Source organism: Polyodon spathula, chromosome 17 (assembly GCF_017654505.1).
Source record: "Polyodon spathula isolate WHYD16114869_AA chromosome 17, ASM1765450v1, whole genome shotgun sequence".
NCBI lineage: Eukaryota > Metazoa > Chordata > Actinopteri > Acipenseriformes > Polyodontidae > Polyodon > Polyodon spathula.
The window spans coordinates 18,166,605-18,182,298 of NC_054550.1; the positions used below are offsets into that span (position 1 = coordinate 18,166,605).

At 40.2% G+C, this 15,694-nt stretch overlaps 1 protein-coding gene across 1 annotated transcript in view; it reads right to left on the reverse strand.

The window, feature by feature from the left end:
- Positions 1–2,225: 2,225 nt before the first annotated feature.
- LOC121330157 (phosphofurin acidic cluster sorting protein 2-like) overlaps positions 2,226–15,694 on the reverse strand; it is a 125,148-nt gene continuing 111,679 nt past the window's right edge. The window contains exons 17-23 of the mRNA XM_041276465.1: positions 15,493–15,601; positions 8,993–9,035; positions 7,665–7,707; positions 5,134–5,269; positions 4,415–4,647; positions 4,208–4,321; positions 2,226–3,168 (exon numbers count right to left, since the gene is read on the reverse strand). Of these exons, the coding sequence (XP_041132399.1) occupies positions 3,050–3,168; positions 4,208–4,321; positions 4,415–4,647; positions 5,134–5,269; positions 7,665–7,707; positions 8,993–9,035; positions 15,493–15,601 (797 nt within the window). The 3' untranslated portion in view covers positions 2,226–3,049. The remainder of the gene's footprint in view (positions 3,169–4,207; positions 4,322–4,414; positions 4,648–5,133; positions 5,270–7,664; positions 7,708–8,992; positions 9,036–15,492; positions 15,602–15,694) is intronic.

A 15,694-nucleotide genomic window follows, 5' to 3' on the forward strand; every position in this document is an offset into this window, starting at 1 on the left:
TTTTTCGTCTCTTTATAATTGAAGATGCCCTGTGCTGTTCCGAAGACTTTTAGATATATTTTGCCATAGAATGACTTGTTATGTTAAATTGTAAACTCTAAAACAACTGTTTTATTAAAACATTACTACAGCTCCTTCAAGTAAACATTTTAGACTTCAACAAAGTTATTCACTTTTAAAACATTATTATTCATTCCCCATTATATCCAGGCTTCTGAGATTGAAATTACTCCAACATGCTTAGTAAATGTAAGCTTAAAATGCAGACTATTCCACAGCAGGAGAAACTTGGATTTTTGAGACTATTCCATTTTATTTGTATTGTCATTTTATTGGAAATGGATGAAAGCTCTGTTTTTATCATTTCTGTCCAGGGCCACACACAGCTGTTTTAAAGAACAGGCAAAGGAAATGTACAGTCAACTATTAAACAGTAATGAAAAATGGGCAGGATGGGGGACAAGGGACTGTGTATTCACAGCTAACTTGTTATGTTTAGTTTTTCCTGTCTGAACAAAATGCTTTTTTGTTGGTAGAATTCAGAAGCTGATCAATGAAGTTTTATATTGACTGTGCTTCATAGATTAGCTGCACAGGACATGCACGTTTGCAGTCTCATTCCGAATCCCTGCTTGTTTGTAAAGTTAACTTCTAGCAAATAGTTGCATTGAGTGTGGTTATCCTTTATTCACGTTACCATGTAATTCCAGCACCTGAGCCCACAGACTGAGATTGAGTCAGCTGTTTGCAAGGACGGATGTCCCTGTCTCCATGCAGTCTGCGCTACTCCAGGTTCCAGTTCATTTTAACATGGGTGTGAATTGAGAAGATGAAGGGGAGCACAGTGGTTGATATAGGAACCTGAAACATATAGTAAAAGTACTAGGAGGTTCTCAGCTTGTAACTGCTTACAGACAGCTACCGTCGTTATGCCTTCGAATCTATGCTTCTGCAGTGCTGGGTCCAGAAGACCTGGTTTATGTGAACAATGTGACATGAACTGTGATTCACAGCAGGAAGCGGAAACTTCCTCATCTCGGTTACCCTTTTGTTTGATGGGAGCTGTAGTTTGTATGCTTGTTTTCATGCAACAGAAACAGGAGAATAGATATTTCAGAAACAAATTCTAGATAAATGTGCAAGCCTGACTGTACAAGATTAGGAAGACAAGTTTTATTTTAGAGTCTAGTGCCATTGTACCAGGTACTGAAGTCCTATAGACCATGTATATGGCACCTTTTTTTACATATCTTAAATAGGAATTCCAGCAGTGCAGCCTTTTAAGAGTTAAACTGTTCGAGCCGGTAAAATGTTTAAAAACCGACGAGTCCATTCTGCCCACCTTTATTTCAAATCAAAATCAAAGCACATTGCTGCCACTGTGTTTGACAACTGAACATTTTCCCACTTGGCTCGTTGTCACTGAAGTAAAGTATGTGTGGTATCATCTAAAACTATCAACCACTGAATAGTGCTGCATTTAGAAATACTAAAAGAATAAATTCAATGACAAATGTTTTGACCAAAGGTCTTTCTCTTCAATGTTGAATTTCTAAAAGTGTGCATGGGCCTGGCTGGAGTAAAGTAGCGCTCATTTGTCTGGTAAACTGCTCATCTCTGCTCATCTCTGTTCCTCGCTAGGCAACTATGTGCTTAACCCTTTGCAGTCCAATGTCGGACCATGCCTAACACTACAATTTTCCCTTTCCAGTCCGATGTCAGACCAGGCCCAACATTACAATTTTCCCTTTCCAGTCCCATGTTGGACCCTGTCCAACATCATCAACAAGTAGTAAAGTACAGGTCTCTAGTCATTTTTTCTCTCTGGAAGAGAAAACCTTTCAATGGCCGAGTGAGACCGATAGGAGCAGAATGAAACTGAAAAAAGGGTGTATCTCATAGCCCCATGCATTACAGAGATAACATAACAAAGGAGATAGCTGCTTCTGCATCCAGCGCTCAAAGAATATCACAGACATTTTCCAAGCTTTTTGAGATGTTACAGTAATAAAATAATGACTTAGATCACATTATTGAGGAGTTTGGTGATAAAACGAGTGATCAGGAGAGGATTTATCAGTATGCACGTCTATAAAGGTATGTGAAAAATACAGTCAACAAGGGGTGGAGCTTGGCTGGAAATACAGTACTGAGCGTCCTTTTGTGATTCAATGCCTTTTAAACCTGTTTTACAGTGAAAAATAAAAAAATAAACAGTAAGTGTAAAATAAACAGTGCGTGCAGTCCATTTATTCAGTGCTTGAATAAATAGACTGCAAAGGGTTAATTATTAAACTGAACCAATTAAAAAGAGCAGACCAATGGTTACTCTCCACCTATAAAGTGGCAGGGGAGTAGCCCTTGCAGGACCACACGGCTCGACCGGCTGCTGTTCACTGTGATTCTCATGGCAAAGGATGAGAAAGGGAGAACTTTAGACAACAACCAGACCTGGCATAATAAATAAACTCAGAATTAATATAAAATAAACATCCTTCCACCCTAGAGTTAAATAACCCTGTTTATCATAATGCATCCCTTTTTATGCATTGTCATTGTATCCATTTTCATGCAGTAAACGATCTTTACGGCCTTCCAAAGTAAGGGATCAGCTGCTCCTACTGAGCAGGTGAAAACTGAACTAGTGGTACATGGAATAAGCAGCCACAGCAACCACAGATGCCCCTTGGTGACCAGTGGTTAGTTCAGGTTTCGCTGTATTTACAAGTTATTGCACTATTCAGATGAAACAGTATGTTTACATGGGTCCTACTTTTGATACTGTTAGGGAGTTGTTTTTTTAGTCAATGGTTTAAAATTATTTATTTCATTAGGTTTTCAAATGTATATAAAAAGTCAATTTGAAATTTTGACAGCCCCATTTCCTTAAAATTTTAAAAAGTAAATCAGAAACGCAGCTAAGTAGGCCGGGGGTGAGGTGGGCCATTGGTCAGGAAGGAGGGAGAGAGGGAGAGGGGGAGGTGAGGGAGGGATGAATCTTGGCACACAGCTGAGAGTAGCTACAGGAGGGGTGGGGGTTCCCCCTCAGTTAGTAGGAGGCTTTGGAGTGTCCGAAGATGCCGATGGGGAAGTGTTTGACATGGGATGACCACTGAGCTGCCAGCTGGAAAAACTTGACATCGTTCCATTCAACTCCGTCTATCAGCACTGTGGGGAGATGGGAGACAACGTGAGCCTGCAGGGCTTCTGAGAACCAGGGCTTTAGTACAATGCTGCTCAAAACCTGTTCTAACTAGCTTAACAAACCATATATCTATAAGAACAGTGATAGTGCCCTCTTGGTGAAGGCGTACTGTCTGGTAGCTGACCCACTGTGGACATCTACAGACCACAGAGCCTTCATCAACAGGCACTATGCTTAATAGAAGTGAACATGTTGTGTTGAGGCTGCAGTGCTGCATGAAGTGCAGCACTGCTCATTGGGCTGACATCATTCCAAGTGAAGCAGCTGCTCAGGTTTGTATGGATCCCTGCTCTATGGTCTAAGAAAAGCAGCGATCATCACAAATCCAAGCAGCTGTTTCTTCACTTGTTTCACTTGGAATGGTAAATAAGTGCGATCAACACCAGTGATCCTCTCCTGATTGCCAGCACCTGATTTCTGTGGAGAGCTCCATCTGAATCATCATTTTGTGCAGCATTATTATGGCATCTCATATCTTATAATAGATCTTGTGCAGTCTAGGTGCAAGAGGTCCACAAAGTAAAACTTACAATGAAACACCCAACATAAGTATTAATATTATAACCCACAAAAACACCCATGAATTACTATTTAACAAAAAAAAGTTCTGCTATCTCTTAATCTCACTGAATAGATTGTGCGTTATTAGCTATGTCACTCCCTGCAGTGTGGGCTCTGGATGCTCAAACTGTGCACAGTGGTATCTGTTGTAAGGAAGTCCCTGCACGTGACCCATTAACTTATTATAAATCACAAAATGAAGACTGTACCCATGAACTACTAAAGCAGAAATTGCTGTTTAACTTTAGAAGCTTGCCATGTCTTCTATGCACAGAATGAGAGTCAAGGATGTGCATATAGCTAGTATGTGTGTGTGTATGTATCTGTGTTTATGTCTGTGTTTGTGTGTGTCTGTCAGTGTGTGTGTGTGTATTTGTGTGTGTCTATCAGTGTGTGCATGTGTGTTTATGTGTCTGTGTGTGTGTATTGCAGTCCACTCACCCCGCAGCATGGTCTGTTGGTGCTTCGCAGTGCAGATCAGTCTGCTGATGCCCTCAATGACCTGGCTCTTGGACTCTACTTCTTTGTCCTTTGTTTTCTTTGGCAGAAATATCACTTGAAAATAAAGACAAGGATAACAGCTGTTTAAAAACCTGTTTAAGAAAGTGGGTACATTATGAGCATTTGTGGGACAGGAGGAGAGCTCACCCTTCTTGTTCTTCTCCTTGGTGACGACGGTCATGTTCATGGTGGACTGGGGGGAGGCATCGCCCCCCGAGAGGGGCAGGCGGCTGACCTGCAGCGACAGGAAGGTGCACTTCAGCGAGTTCTTGGAGGAGGAGTCCTTCTTCTCCATGTCCCTCTTCTTCTCACCTCCCTGCACCGACACCCAGTAATCCACCTGCAGACCCATGAGCTCCCCCTGGCCACCGCCTGGGGTACTACAGGGAAAGCATACAGACACAGGGATTGAGGGTGGTACAGGAACAATGTCATAGGACTACTTGAGGTCAGGAATCAAAATATACAAAAAAAAAGAACAAAAGTCTGTATGTAAGATGGCAGCCAGTTATATAAAAGCTCAATAGTGGAGCCTCTGAATGATTGTAAGTGTAATAAAGATGCAAGAAAGAGACATTTGTAGCTCCCTGTGATGAACCTTCTGTACAGCAGAGCTAATAATCTGTTTTAAAACGATACCTCATTTATAAAGGTTGGAGATTAGAACTCAAACAAAGGGTATGATTCACATAACAGCATACACTACACTACACTACACTTCCTTTCCACGGTCAAACATCTCTGCAGAAAATAACACTTTTGGTGCTAGATCGGTTTTTCCAGCAGTTTCCAAGACCAGCATTTTCATCTGGACGACAAGAAAGCTATTTTGACCTATAAACCCCCCCCCAGCCCCCTGTCAGTACCTGTAGGAGTATAAGCCAGTGGTGACGGAGGGAGAGGAGGGTGGTGTGGGCAAGGCCTCCTTCAGCACAGGAGACACCTGAGGGGGGGTGGAGGAGAGCAGCATAGACCCCACTGGGGCTGCATCGTCCAAGTCACCTGGAGGGAGGGAGAAAGGGAGGAAGGGAGGATAGTGTTATTAGCATGGAGCTCTTGAACGAATCCTGAGCTTCAATAAGCAACTTGTTTAGTCTCAGGCTGCGATGGCATTGCTGATGGATCCCTGGTTTTGACTTGCTGTTACACGTGTTGCAAGGCTGTCCCTTATCGAGGGCTGTCTCTGATTGAGGGCAGTGTCTTTGCAGCTGAAGGTCTTGTATAAAGGATGATAGAGATAGCACTTTCTAAAGAGACCAAGAAACATGTTGCACAAAAGAATGCAGTGTTTAAAGAACATGTTTACAAGTTAATAATACCAACAGAACTTGTTCTTTATTGTAACTGAGGAAGAAAATGTTAAGGCCTGGCTTTTGGTTTCATTTCCAGCAGGCTAGCTGTGCTTATCAGGAGAATAATACAGAACTAATTTCTTTAACTCAAAGTTGGGTGTTTAAATTTTTCCATTAGGATTTTTGTTAACACTAGAACTGCCACGTGGGTCAATGTGACCCATTTTGCACTTAAAATGTTAATTACTCTTCCATGGTAAATCGTATGTGTATGTCTGTTTTTGACTTTTCCTAAATATACAAATTAAATATCCTGACACTGTTTGATAGCCAGAATCGCAAAAATTCTAAAGTCATATACAGTTCTACCTAGAACCGCCACACGGGTAAATGTGACCCATGCATTACTTTAATAAAACATATTCTATTATTTTTGTAAATGCAGCAAACAACACAAGCCTCCTCCTCTTAGCACACATTTTTTAAAATGTTTATTTTAGGCCTTTGTTTGTAGACTGACTACGAGACAGAGAATGCTATGATTGTGGATTTGTCAAGATGCCAACTTAGTGAAAGCCTAGTTGCTTATTTTTCAATGTACCTGGGGGACAACAATCCTTTGTTTTGTCCCATAAATGCAACTAGGAAATATTTAATCTTGAAAGTCGTCATTTTGATTGGACTACGGCAAGCTGCACTCAGATGCATACAACAAACCAAAGTGACAGGTAGGATAACAACTTATGTGCCTAATATGAAACTTATTTTATATATTCATTTTTTGTATATTACTTTTAGAAAAAAAAAAAAAATCAGTTTTGCAGGTTTGTATGTACCAGTTTACACGTGTTTACACAATAGTGTTCAATGAAACTGCGTCTGTGTTTACAACACAGCTCCTGGATGCAGGCACAGTCAGCTGGCAGATATGTATGGGTCTATGACAATTTGTCACCAACAATTCATCACCAGCAGTTCATCACCAGCGACAATTCATCATGGAGGGTACATTATCATGTGTACACAGGGTACAAAGCTGTTTAAAAGGCTACAAGTGAAAATGACCGGTGCGCCGCTTGTCGGTAGTTTGAAATTTCGGCGCTTCTAGTGTTAAAATAAAGGTTTGAAAAGCAAACTTGTTATTTTTGTGTTGTTTTTTTGCTTGTTTGTTTGTTAGTTGGGTGGTTATGAACAAGTAAAAGTTAGTACATTATGGGTTTTATTTATGTAATTATTTGTTTTTAGCACAGCTTTTATGATATTTTGTGGCCTTAATCTGTGAGTTATTGTCTGTGATGAATTCTCGCTGGCGATTAATTTTTGGTCATGAAAAGTTCATGATGAGAAGTTTGTGACAAATTGTCGCTGGTGATGAATTGTTGGTGATGAGAAGTTTGTGATGAATTGTCGCTGGTGATGAATTGTTGGTGATAAAGTGTGTGACAAATTGATGGGATACCGACATTTACGCTCCTCCATAGAGTACAATGCAGCCATCAAACCGGAAATAGTGTTATATTTTATTTCTTTGTAATATTTGAAACAATGATTTCGGTTTTATAGTTTTGTGTACAGTACATATGCCCGTTTACATCTGTATATAGGTATATGTACATACCCATTTCTTTTGAAATGTGTATTATATTTTTTCACTGTTTGTAGTCGTGCTGTATATGCGCTCATTATAAAAATAAAGCATTTTATGTTTCATTTTCCATTTAAAAATATGGTGTTTCTGCGACTCAAATGTTAGGTATGATGTTCATGAATACAACTTTTCAGTTGTATCTAATAGTATGTGTTTCATTTTCATAACAAAGCAGTTTAAAAATGTATGAGTCAAAGTGAACTGCGTGGAAAATCTGGCAGTTCTAGTGTTAACCAGCAAGGGGTTGTATGCTTAGAATTCGAATTACGTGGAAGCCTGCTCCAATATCAACAAGAGCCTATACGTTTTTTTAAAAAATGTATTTATTTAAAGACTGTTCCAGGGAGCGTACTGTTCACTCACTCTAGGAGTTTTAAAGTAAGTAAAGGAAATGTTCAGAGCCACTGTTGATGCAACCCTCGTGAATCAGAGAGGGTTTGAGAAAAGAAGTTCTGACCTGACATTGCAGATGAGTGCTCCACAATCCCCACATTCACCACCTGCAGAGTACAGAGAATCATGAGCAGGACAGGACAGGGAGGACATCAAACACAGAGCCATCCTCCCAGCACTGTAGAGTACAGAGAATCATGAGCAGGACAAGGGAGGACATCAACAACAGAGCCATCCTCCCAACACTGCAGAGTACAGAGAATCATGAGCAGGACAGGGGAGGACATCAAAAACAGAGCCATCCTCCCAACACTGCAGAGTACAGAGAATCATGAGCAGGACAGGGGAGGACATCAAAAACAGAGCCATCCTCCCAACATTGCAGAGTATGGAGAATCATGAGCAGGACAGGATAGGAAGATATCAAACACAGAACTATCCTCACAGCACTGCAGAGTACAGAGAATCATGAGCTGGACAGAACAGGAAGATATCAAACACAAAGCCATCCTCCCAGCACTGCAGAGTACAGAGAATCATGAGCAGGACAGTACAGAAGATATCAAACACAGAGCCATCCTCCCAAAACTGCAGAGTACAGGAAATCATGAGCAGGACAGGACAGGAGGATATCAAACATAGAGCCATCCTCCCAACACTGCAGAGTACAGAGAATCATGAGCAGGACAGGAAGGATATCAAACACAGAGCCATCCTCCCAAAACTGCAGAGTACAGGAAATCATGAGCAGGACAGGACAGGAGGATATCAAACATAGAGCCATCCTCCCAACACTGCAGAGTACAGAGAATCATGAGCGGGACAGGACAGGGAGGATATCAAACACAGAGCCATCCTCCCAACACTGCAGAGTACAGAGAATCATGAGCAGGACAGGAAGGATATCAAACACAGAGCCATCCTCCCAACACTGCAGAGTACAAAGGATCATGAGCAGGACAGACAGGAGGATATCAAACATAGAGCCATCCTCCCAACACTGCAGAGTACAGAGAATCATGAGCGGGACAGGACAGGGAGGATATCAAACACAGAGCCATCCTCCCAACACTGCAGAGTACAGAGAATCATGAGCAGGACAGGGCAGGGAAGGATATCAAACACAGCCTTCCTCCCAACAATACAGAGTACAGAGAATCATGAGCAGGACAGGACAGGAAGATATCAAATACAGAGCCATCCCCCCAACACTGCAGAGTACAGAAAATCATGAGCAGGACAGGGAGGATATCAAACACAAAAACATCCTCCCAATGCCTGCATTCATTCTCACCATCCCAGGTATCACAAACATGAAGGTTAAACAAGTTAAACAGACACATGATTCAGCCACTGCTTTCATCAGATGTGTGACTGAAGGGTGATACTTACGCCAATAAACGGGATAAACTTCTGACAGGAATCTTCATCAAGGCTGAGAAAAACAAAACAACAATCAACCCTGATTCTTTAAAAAAACAAAACAAAAAAAAAGCCAAACCCCTTCCCCATTGGGATGTGCAGTGGGTACGTGGGTTTCTAGCAGACAACCATTCACTGGGTTATGGTGTTTATATTCATTCTGAACGGATTCCAAGTTCTGTTGCTCCAACCCCCCCCCCCCCCACCACCATTCATGATTCTCTCCCTGGCTCTTGCTTCCTGATCCCTGAGAAATCATGTGAGACTGTGACCCTTCAACTCCATTAGCCTTCTTAGTGCAGGCAGAACCCACATAACAATCCTAATCTTACATTTTATCTCTGGAACCAGGAAACAAAGACACATGGTCAACCCATACCAAGCAGGACAGAGAGCTACAAACAAGTATGCCTTTAGTTTAGAGCAGCCTCATTAAGAAAATCCCAATGAGCAATATTAACAGTGCATGTGGACAGAAATCTGCCCTCTCAAGAGAGACACGTGGAGGACAGGAAGGAACAGCATGGGTTACTACTGCAGCAGCAGAACTCAGAAGTGATCTGAATGATTGCAACCATATGAAAAGGCGAAGGAAAGGTCCCAATTAAAATATTGTTTATAGGTATCCTAATAATAATTGTTTGGCTCTCCCTCCAACAAGTATTGGGACAGATGAATAAATCGAGTAAACATTTAACAGTTGTGGAACTTTGGAACAGTTGATTCGTTTGGATGAACGCAACATAGATTCCAAAATGAGATTACTCAGGACCCCCAAGTATTAAAGTTATGTGATGATAAATCTCTCAACGTTTGTTATATAAATATGAATACGCATCTGGATAGGCTAATACTGCCGCCTGTGGGCCCCCCCACCAAGATCGGCAAATCAGAACAACCAGGATTGGAACCAGCAAGCCCCTGATTGCATGACCCACCCTGCATTCACTCGATGGTGCCTTTACTGGGTGAGCCCCCCTGTACTTGTATGCATCTGTTCCAATACTATTGCTGGATGGGAGAGCCCGAATGCAAATGACAATGAAGATTATTTTTCTGCAGTTTGGAGAGAGATGGGTTCACAGGTAAAAGGACAGAATTCGACTGGAGCTTAGGCATCACACAGCTCAACATGCATGCACAGACACAACCAGCAGAGCCCCTGATCTGCTTCCTCAGCAACCAAGCAACAAGATGCAAAAACTGAAACCCATAGCAACAAGGCAGGTAGGAGGAGCTTGGGAGCAGAAGCATTCCAGGTTCTGACAATCTTACCCACCCCTACCCCTACTCCAACCCTAACCCTAATCTTAAGCCCAACACCAACCCTAACCCCCCAGATCCTGAAAACCAAGCAGTAAACTAGATCCTGAAACAGTAAACTAGATCCTGAAACCAAGCAGGAAGCTAGATCTTGAAACAGTAAACTAGATCCTGAAATGAAGCAGGAAACTAGATCCTGAAAACCCAGGCAGTAAACTAGATCCTGATCCCACTCAATAACTTCAGCTGTCCACTCCAAGGTTAATTTGTACTTCTCAAGATACAACCACAAACGTAAGACTGACATATACACAAGTAACGCCCACTAAACCCTCGTCCCAAGCATTTTTACACCCCTGTGGACAACAACATCCACTCATTTATTAAAAAAATAACCACAATAAAACATACCCTTTTTATTAATCTTGCTTTTCAACAGCAGTCTTCCTTGTCACCTAAATTAGTCGTAAGGTAAAATTAATCTTACTATAAATAAAATTTATTTTTGTTATGTTTTTTTTGTGACTAATTCTGGTGGTGGTAAAAACTTCGAAACTTTGAGAATTATATTAATATAGAAATATATCTAGCTATTTATATATATAATATATATATAATAAAAATTTTTATATAAATTAATTTAATTTGAAGTGGCTAGGTGTTCTGTGTGTAGGAGTCAGTGTAGGGTTCTCATCACACAGAATTCTCCAGTGGTGTTGAAACAATAAACAGAGAGGCAAAGGCTAGAGTAGCAGGACTTAACCAAGTCATTGAAATCAATACAAAAAAAAGAAATGAAAAGACTCAAGTGGACAATACCTTACAGCAAAATCTAAATTCTTTTTCCTTTAAAAGAAAGCAAAAAAAAATAACAAAAAAACAGAAAAACAGACATGTTAAAAACAGACATGTTAAATTACACCTAACAGGACACATTGCTCACAGTAGGAGTGATGCAGAGGTTCAGGAGGGATCTGCAATCAATTACATGGTACCTGGACAGACAGACAAATCAGCAGCAATACGATGTGTATAGGAAGGAGCTGCACATTGACATTTTCTTAGCTGTACTTATTTATATGTCCCCTTACCTTTCCATATCAAATGTAATCCATTGTGTGCAGGGTGTCTCATTATATATTATCATCTTGTTTAGTCTGGGTACTGGCTGCTAAAACTGTGAGGATGCTCTTATAAGACATAACTACATCAATGTATAAACTTATTAAATCATGATGATTTCTTATAAGACTTTGAGACAAAGATCGAATGATTCTTGGTGTTAGATCTCCCTCCCGACCTGTGAGGGCGCTATGTAAAAGGAACAGAATACCCTGGACTAAATGGCATGACAGTTTATTCCCAGAGTTAGGTGGAAGTCAGCCATCTAGAAAGGGGGCAGAGCTACGGTACACAAAACAAACGACTCAGTCGGGAAACGGCGTGGTATCCACAGATTGGAGGAGCGGATGTGCTTGTTGACCAAGGGGTCATGGGTGATGTTATAAAAAGGGGAGGTAGTGATATGATCTGTTCATTTGTGAATGGTTTCATTAAACGACCAGAAGGAGAACCCATGCTGTGATTTGTTTGTTTTTGTTTGTCGTTAATAGTACTGTTTGTAATTATTTGGACAGCTAACACGATCCAGAGCTATCGCCGAAGGCCAGCACTAAACCCGGATCAGCAGCACTGCACTTTTGTTTTCACTAAAGAACTGTATTCACCACGAGCACTACAGCACGCAAATAGAAACAAGCAATGTAGGCTAGATTATCCAAGAGGCTTTCTATTAGTGAACATCAGCACCATCTAGTGCACGGCAGTGCATTGCCAGCAAAGCTAAAAGATGCAAACTGCCTGATCACTTATGGCACTAGCCACACAAGTGTTTAAATAGACACTTCCTTTAGGTTAATATGCCTGGCCAAGGGGCTTCATAGTCATTGTATCTATTAATTAGGGATTCACCTTTAAGAAGGGTGAACTCCCATGATCCTTGGCTTTTGTTAAACAGGAGGAGGGGGAAAGGAAAGGAAGAGGTGTTCTGTGTTCCTCCCTTGTATGTATGGCGGTGTGGGTTGTGTGCAGGTACTGAATGGGTTCCAGTTTGCGTTCAGGATTTTATTTACAAGAAAATGACTTTAAATAATGGCTATACTACCTTGAAGCAATAAGCGTCAACAAACAAACAGTCAGGTAAGATCATTCTGGGTCTTTCCCTTCTTTTTTCCTGTTGGACTTTGTATTTCTTGCATTTTGGATTTATTTATTTTTTGCTTTGTTGGATTACTTGAATTATTTTATTTTTGGACTTGATTTGTTCGGGACATTTCTTTGCATGAGTGATATGTGTGTGTGATGGTTAGTGTGTGTGTGTGTGTGTGTGTGTGTGTGTTATTTATATATATATATATATATATATATATATATATATATATATATATATATATATATATATATATATATATTGTAAGATAGCAGGGAGGGGGTTGGGATTCCTCCCTGCTAAAACATGTGAGAATGCACTGTGGGTGAATGGGCTAAGGGTTTTTCTAATGGGTTAATTGTTTTTATTGTTTAGATAATCCCCTGCACCTGGTGCTAATTGTAAATTGGAGCCAGGTGCAGGGTATTTAAGAGAGGCAGCCAGACTGCTAAGGGCTGCTGAGTGGCGAGCCTGACTGTGTGTGTGCGAGCAGTCGTTTGCAAGGTGAAACATGAGTTAGAGTTTTCGTGACAGGTAAACGGCTTAGCCGTCCTGTGGATTAGTTAGGGACCAGTTGGTGTTAGTCAGAGCTCCGAGAGAGAGCTAGGTGTTTATTTCTGTTTGTTTAATTTTGTCTATGTTTATTAAAAAGTGCATGCAAACGCCGTGAAAAACTCCATTCCAGTGTCTTGGGTCAGTTCTTAAAGGGGCAATGAACTACATGAGTGGCAGGATCGCTTATATATATATATATATATATATATATATATATATATAGTGACACACCGGGGTAAGTCTGCCACTTGCAGGACCGTTTCTACTGTCTTCTTTGGTGTAAGATAGAATCACAGGACCACAGAAATTAAATAATAGTACGGTGTCTGTATTTATTTGTACCAAACAAAACAAACCTAAACAATATCTATCTCCGTTAGGAGATCTGACTTCACTCCCCCCACCCCGTATCTATCTTGCACTGGGTAGCTAAGCTACTTACCAGTTTTAAACCTTCCTACGTATTTCTTTTTGTCTTTTCCCTAACTTCTCCTTTCTCCACAAAGTCTAACCGCAACCACCATAAGCCCCCCCCAGCTCGACCCTGAACAAAGGAGATAATTTCCTTTTATTGTCAACCAGTCCAGCCACTTACAAAACTAACACCTCTTAGACACCTGCAGCTGTGCTGGTTTACATTTCAATTAAACCCTATGTACTCCTTGCCCTTGTAGTTTCTTTGGTGGCTGCCATTTTTGTAGGCCCTATTAACTACAACTCCCGCATTGTCTCTTGGGAGATGTAGTCTTTCCCTGCTCAATCCGACACTTTCCAGTGCCCCGGTCCTGTATACCATAATATGCTAGGACCCACATATTTACCATTCGTGACCAGCCCACGTCTATGATCACATATATATATATATATATATATATATATATATATATATATATAGATATATTATCTTCATATATATAAGTAGCTTGTGCACTTATAGGTTTTCTTACCATATCAGCAATTAGCTATTCCAGATCTCTGCTTCACTCCCTAACTTTAAAATTGTTTGTTACCTTTCCCTCCACTATTTGTGTGCTTTCCTTAAATTATTTGTGATTCGCTTGTACATAGTTTACTGGTGTGTGTGGTATTAAATTTGTTAATTGAGAACCCTCGTTTTTTTTTGTTTTATTTGATGTCGGATGAAGTCCTTTGTTTCAGTCCGTTACACACTGGATGGAAGCCCTTACTGACCTTGCCTCGGTTCCACATGTCTACAGCAGGAAACTAGAGCAGCTCCTGAACTCAGATGAAATGTCTGAACACAGACTTCTTAAAGAATAATAACACATTGTTGGAGTGATCGCAATGTGAACCCCTCAGAAAACACCATGAAGAGGTAAGGGAGCAGTCAAAATAAGTACAGAAATAAAGCTGGAATCTAAGGACTGTTTAAAATCCGAGACCCCCAGAACAGACATGTCTTAAACTACAGGGTAGAAATATCAGTTCGAGGGTTCTACTGCAAAGGAAGCAGCCACATTCACACATGGAACACTCTGCATCTTCAACCTACTGCTTTTGCAACTCATATAAAATGCATATAAAACAACCCTAGTAATACAATATGCAGAACTTGATTTAATTCAAAATAATAAAGATCAGGCAGATCCTTGGCACTGCTATAGGAGTGTCTATAGTGTGTGTTAGACAGTAATTACTAAAATTTACAAGAAATGCGAATAACAGAGTAACATACAGTATGTTAAACATTCATCTATACAGCTAGGGGTTCTGGTTTTTAGGTTAAACTACATAAAGCCTGCTTTCTATCCCCGAAATTGAGTTTTTAAAACCAGATTTTACCTAAAAATAATAATAAAAAAAAAAACTTTAGTTATTCACATGATAGTTCTCTTCACTGAAATTGATCATTATCCATTTTGTAAAAAAACAAGTTTTTTTTTTTTTTTTTTTAAGGTGGATGTTTCGTGAAGTTGGATTAAAAATAACCTGATTTCCCTAACTTAGTATGTGTGGAACTAAAATTGAACCTGCATTTTTTAACCTGCAAAAAGCAACAAATAAACCAGAAAATCAATACCCTGTATATTTCTATGAAATTTCTGCCCTGACTGACACACATACATAATAATATACATACATACATACATAATAATATACATACATACATACATAGATATATCATACATACATAATAATATACATACATACATACATAATAATATACATATATATATATATATATATATATATATATATATATATATATATATATATATATATATTATATATATATATAATATATATATATTGTATGTCAAGGATCTACATAACAAATGAATCAAGTGAGAGATATTTCCACATTGCAGATATGGATAGTCTTCTGTCTAACTCAAACTAATTCTGTTCTATGTTTTTGATTGTATCTCCTGTGACTGTTGGCACTGGCCTGTGAGTTCCATGTTGCAAAACTGCAGCTCACCTCTTCTGCTTGTAGGTCAGCATGGCCTCTGCAATGGGAAGCTGGTGCGCTCCATTCGCTCGCACCATATACTGTGTGATCCTAGAAACCAGGTCAGGGCACTCAGGAACTGCAGAGACAAACACAGCCGGAGCACTCAATCTGGGTGCACCGTGCCCAGTTCACCACAGGGGGGGTGATAGAGAGCCACAAGGCCTAAACC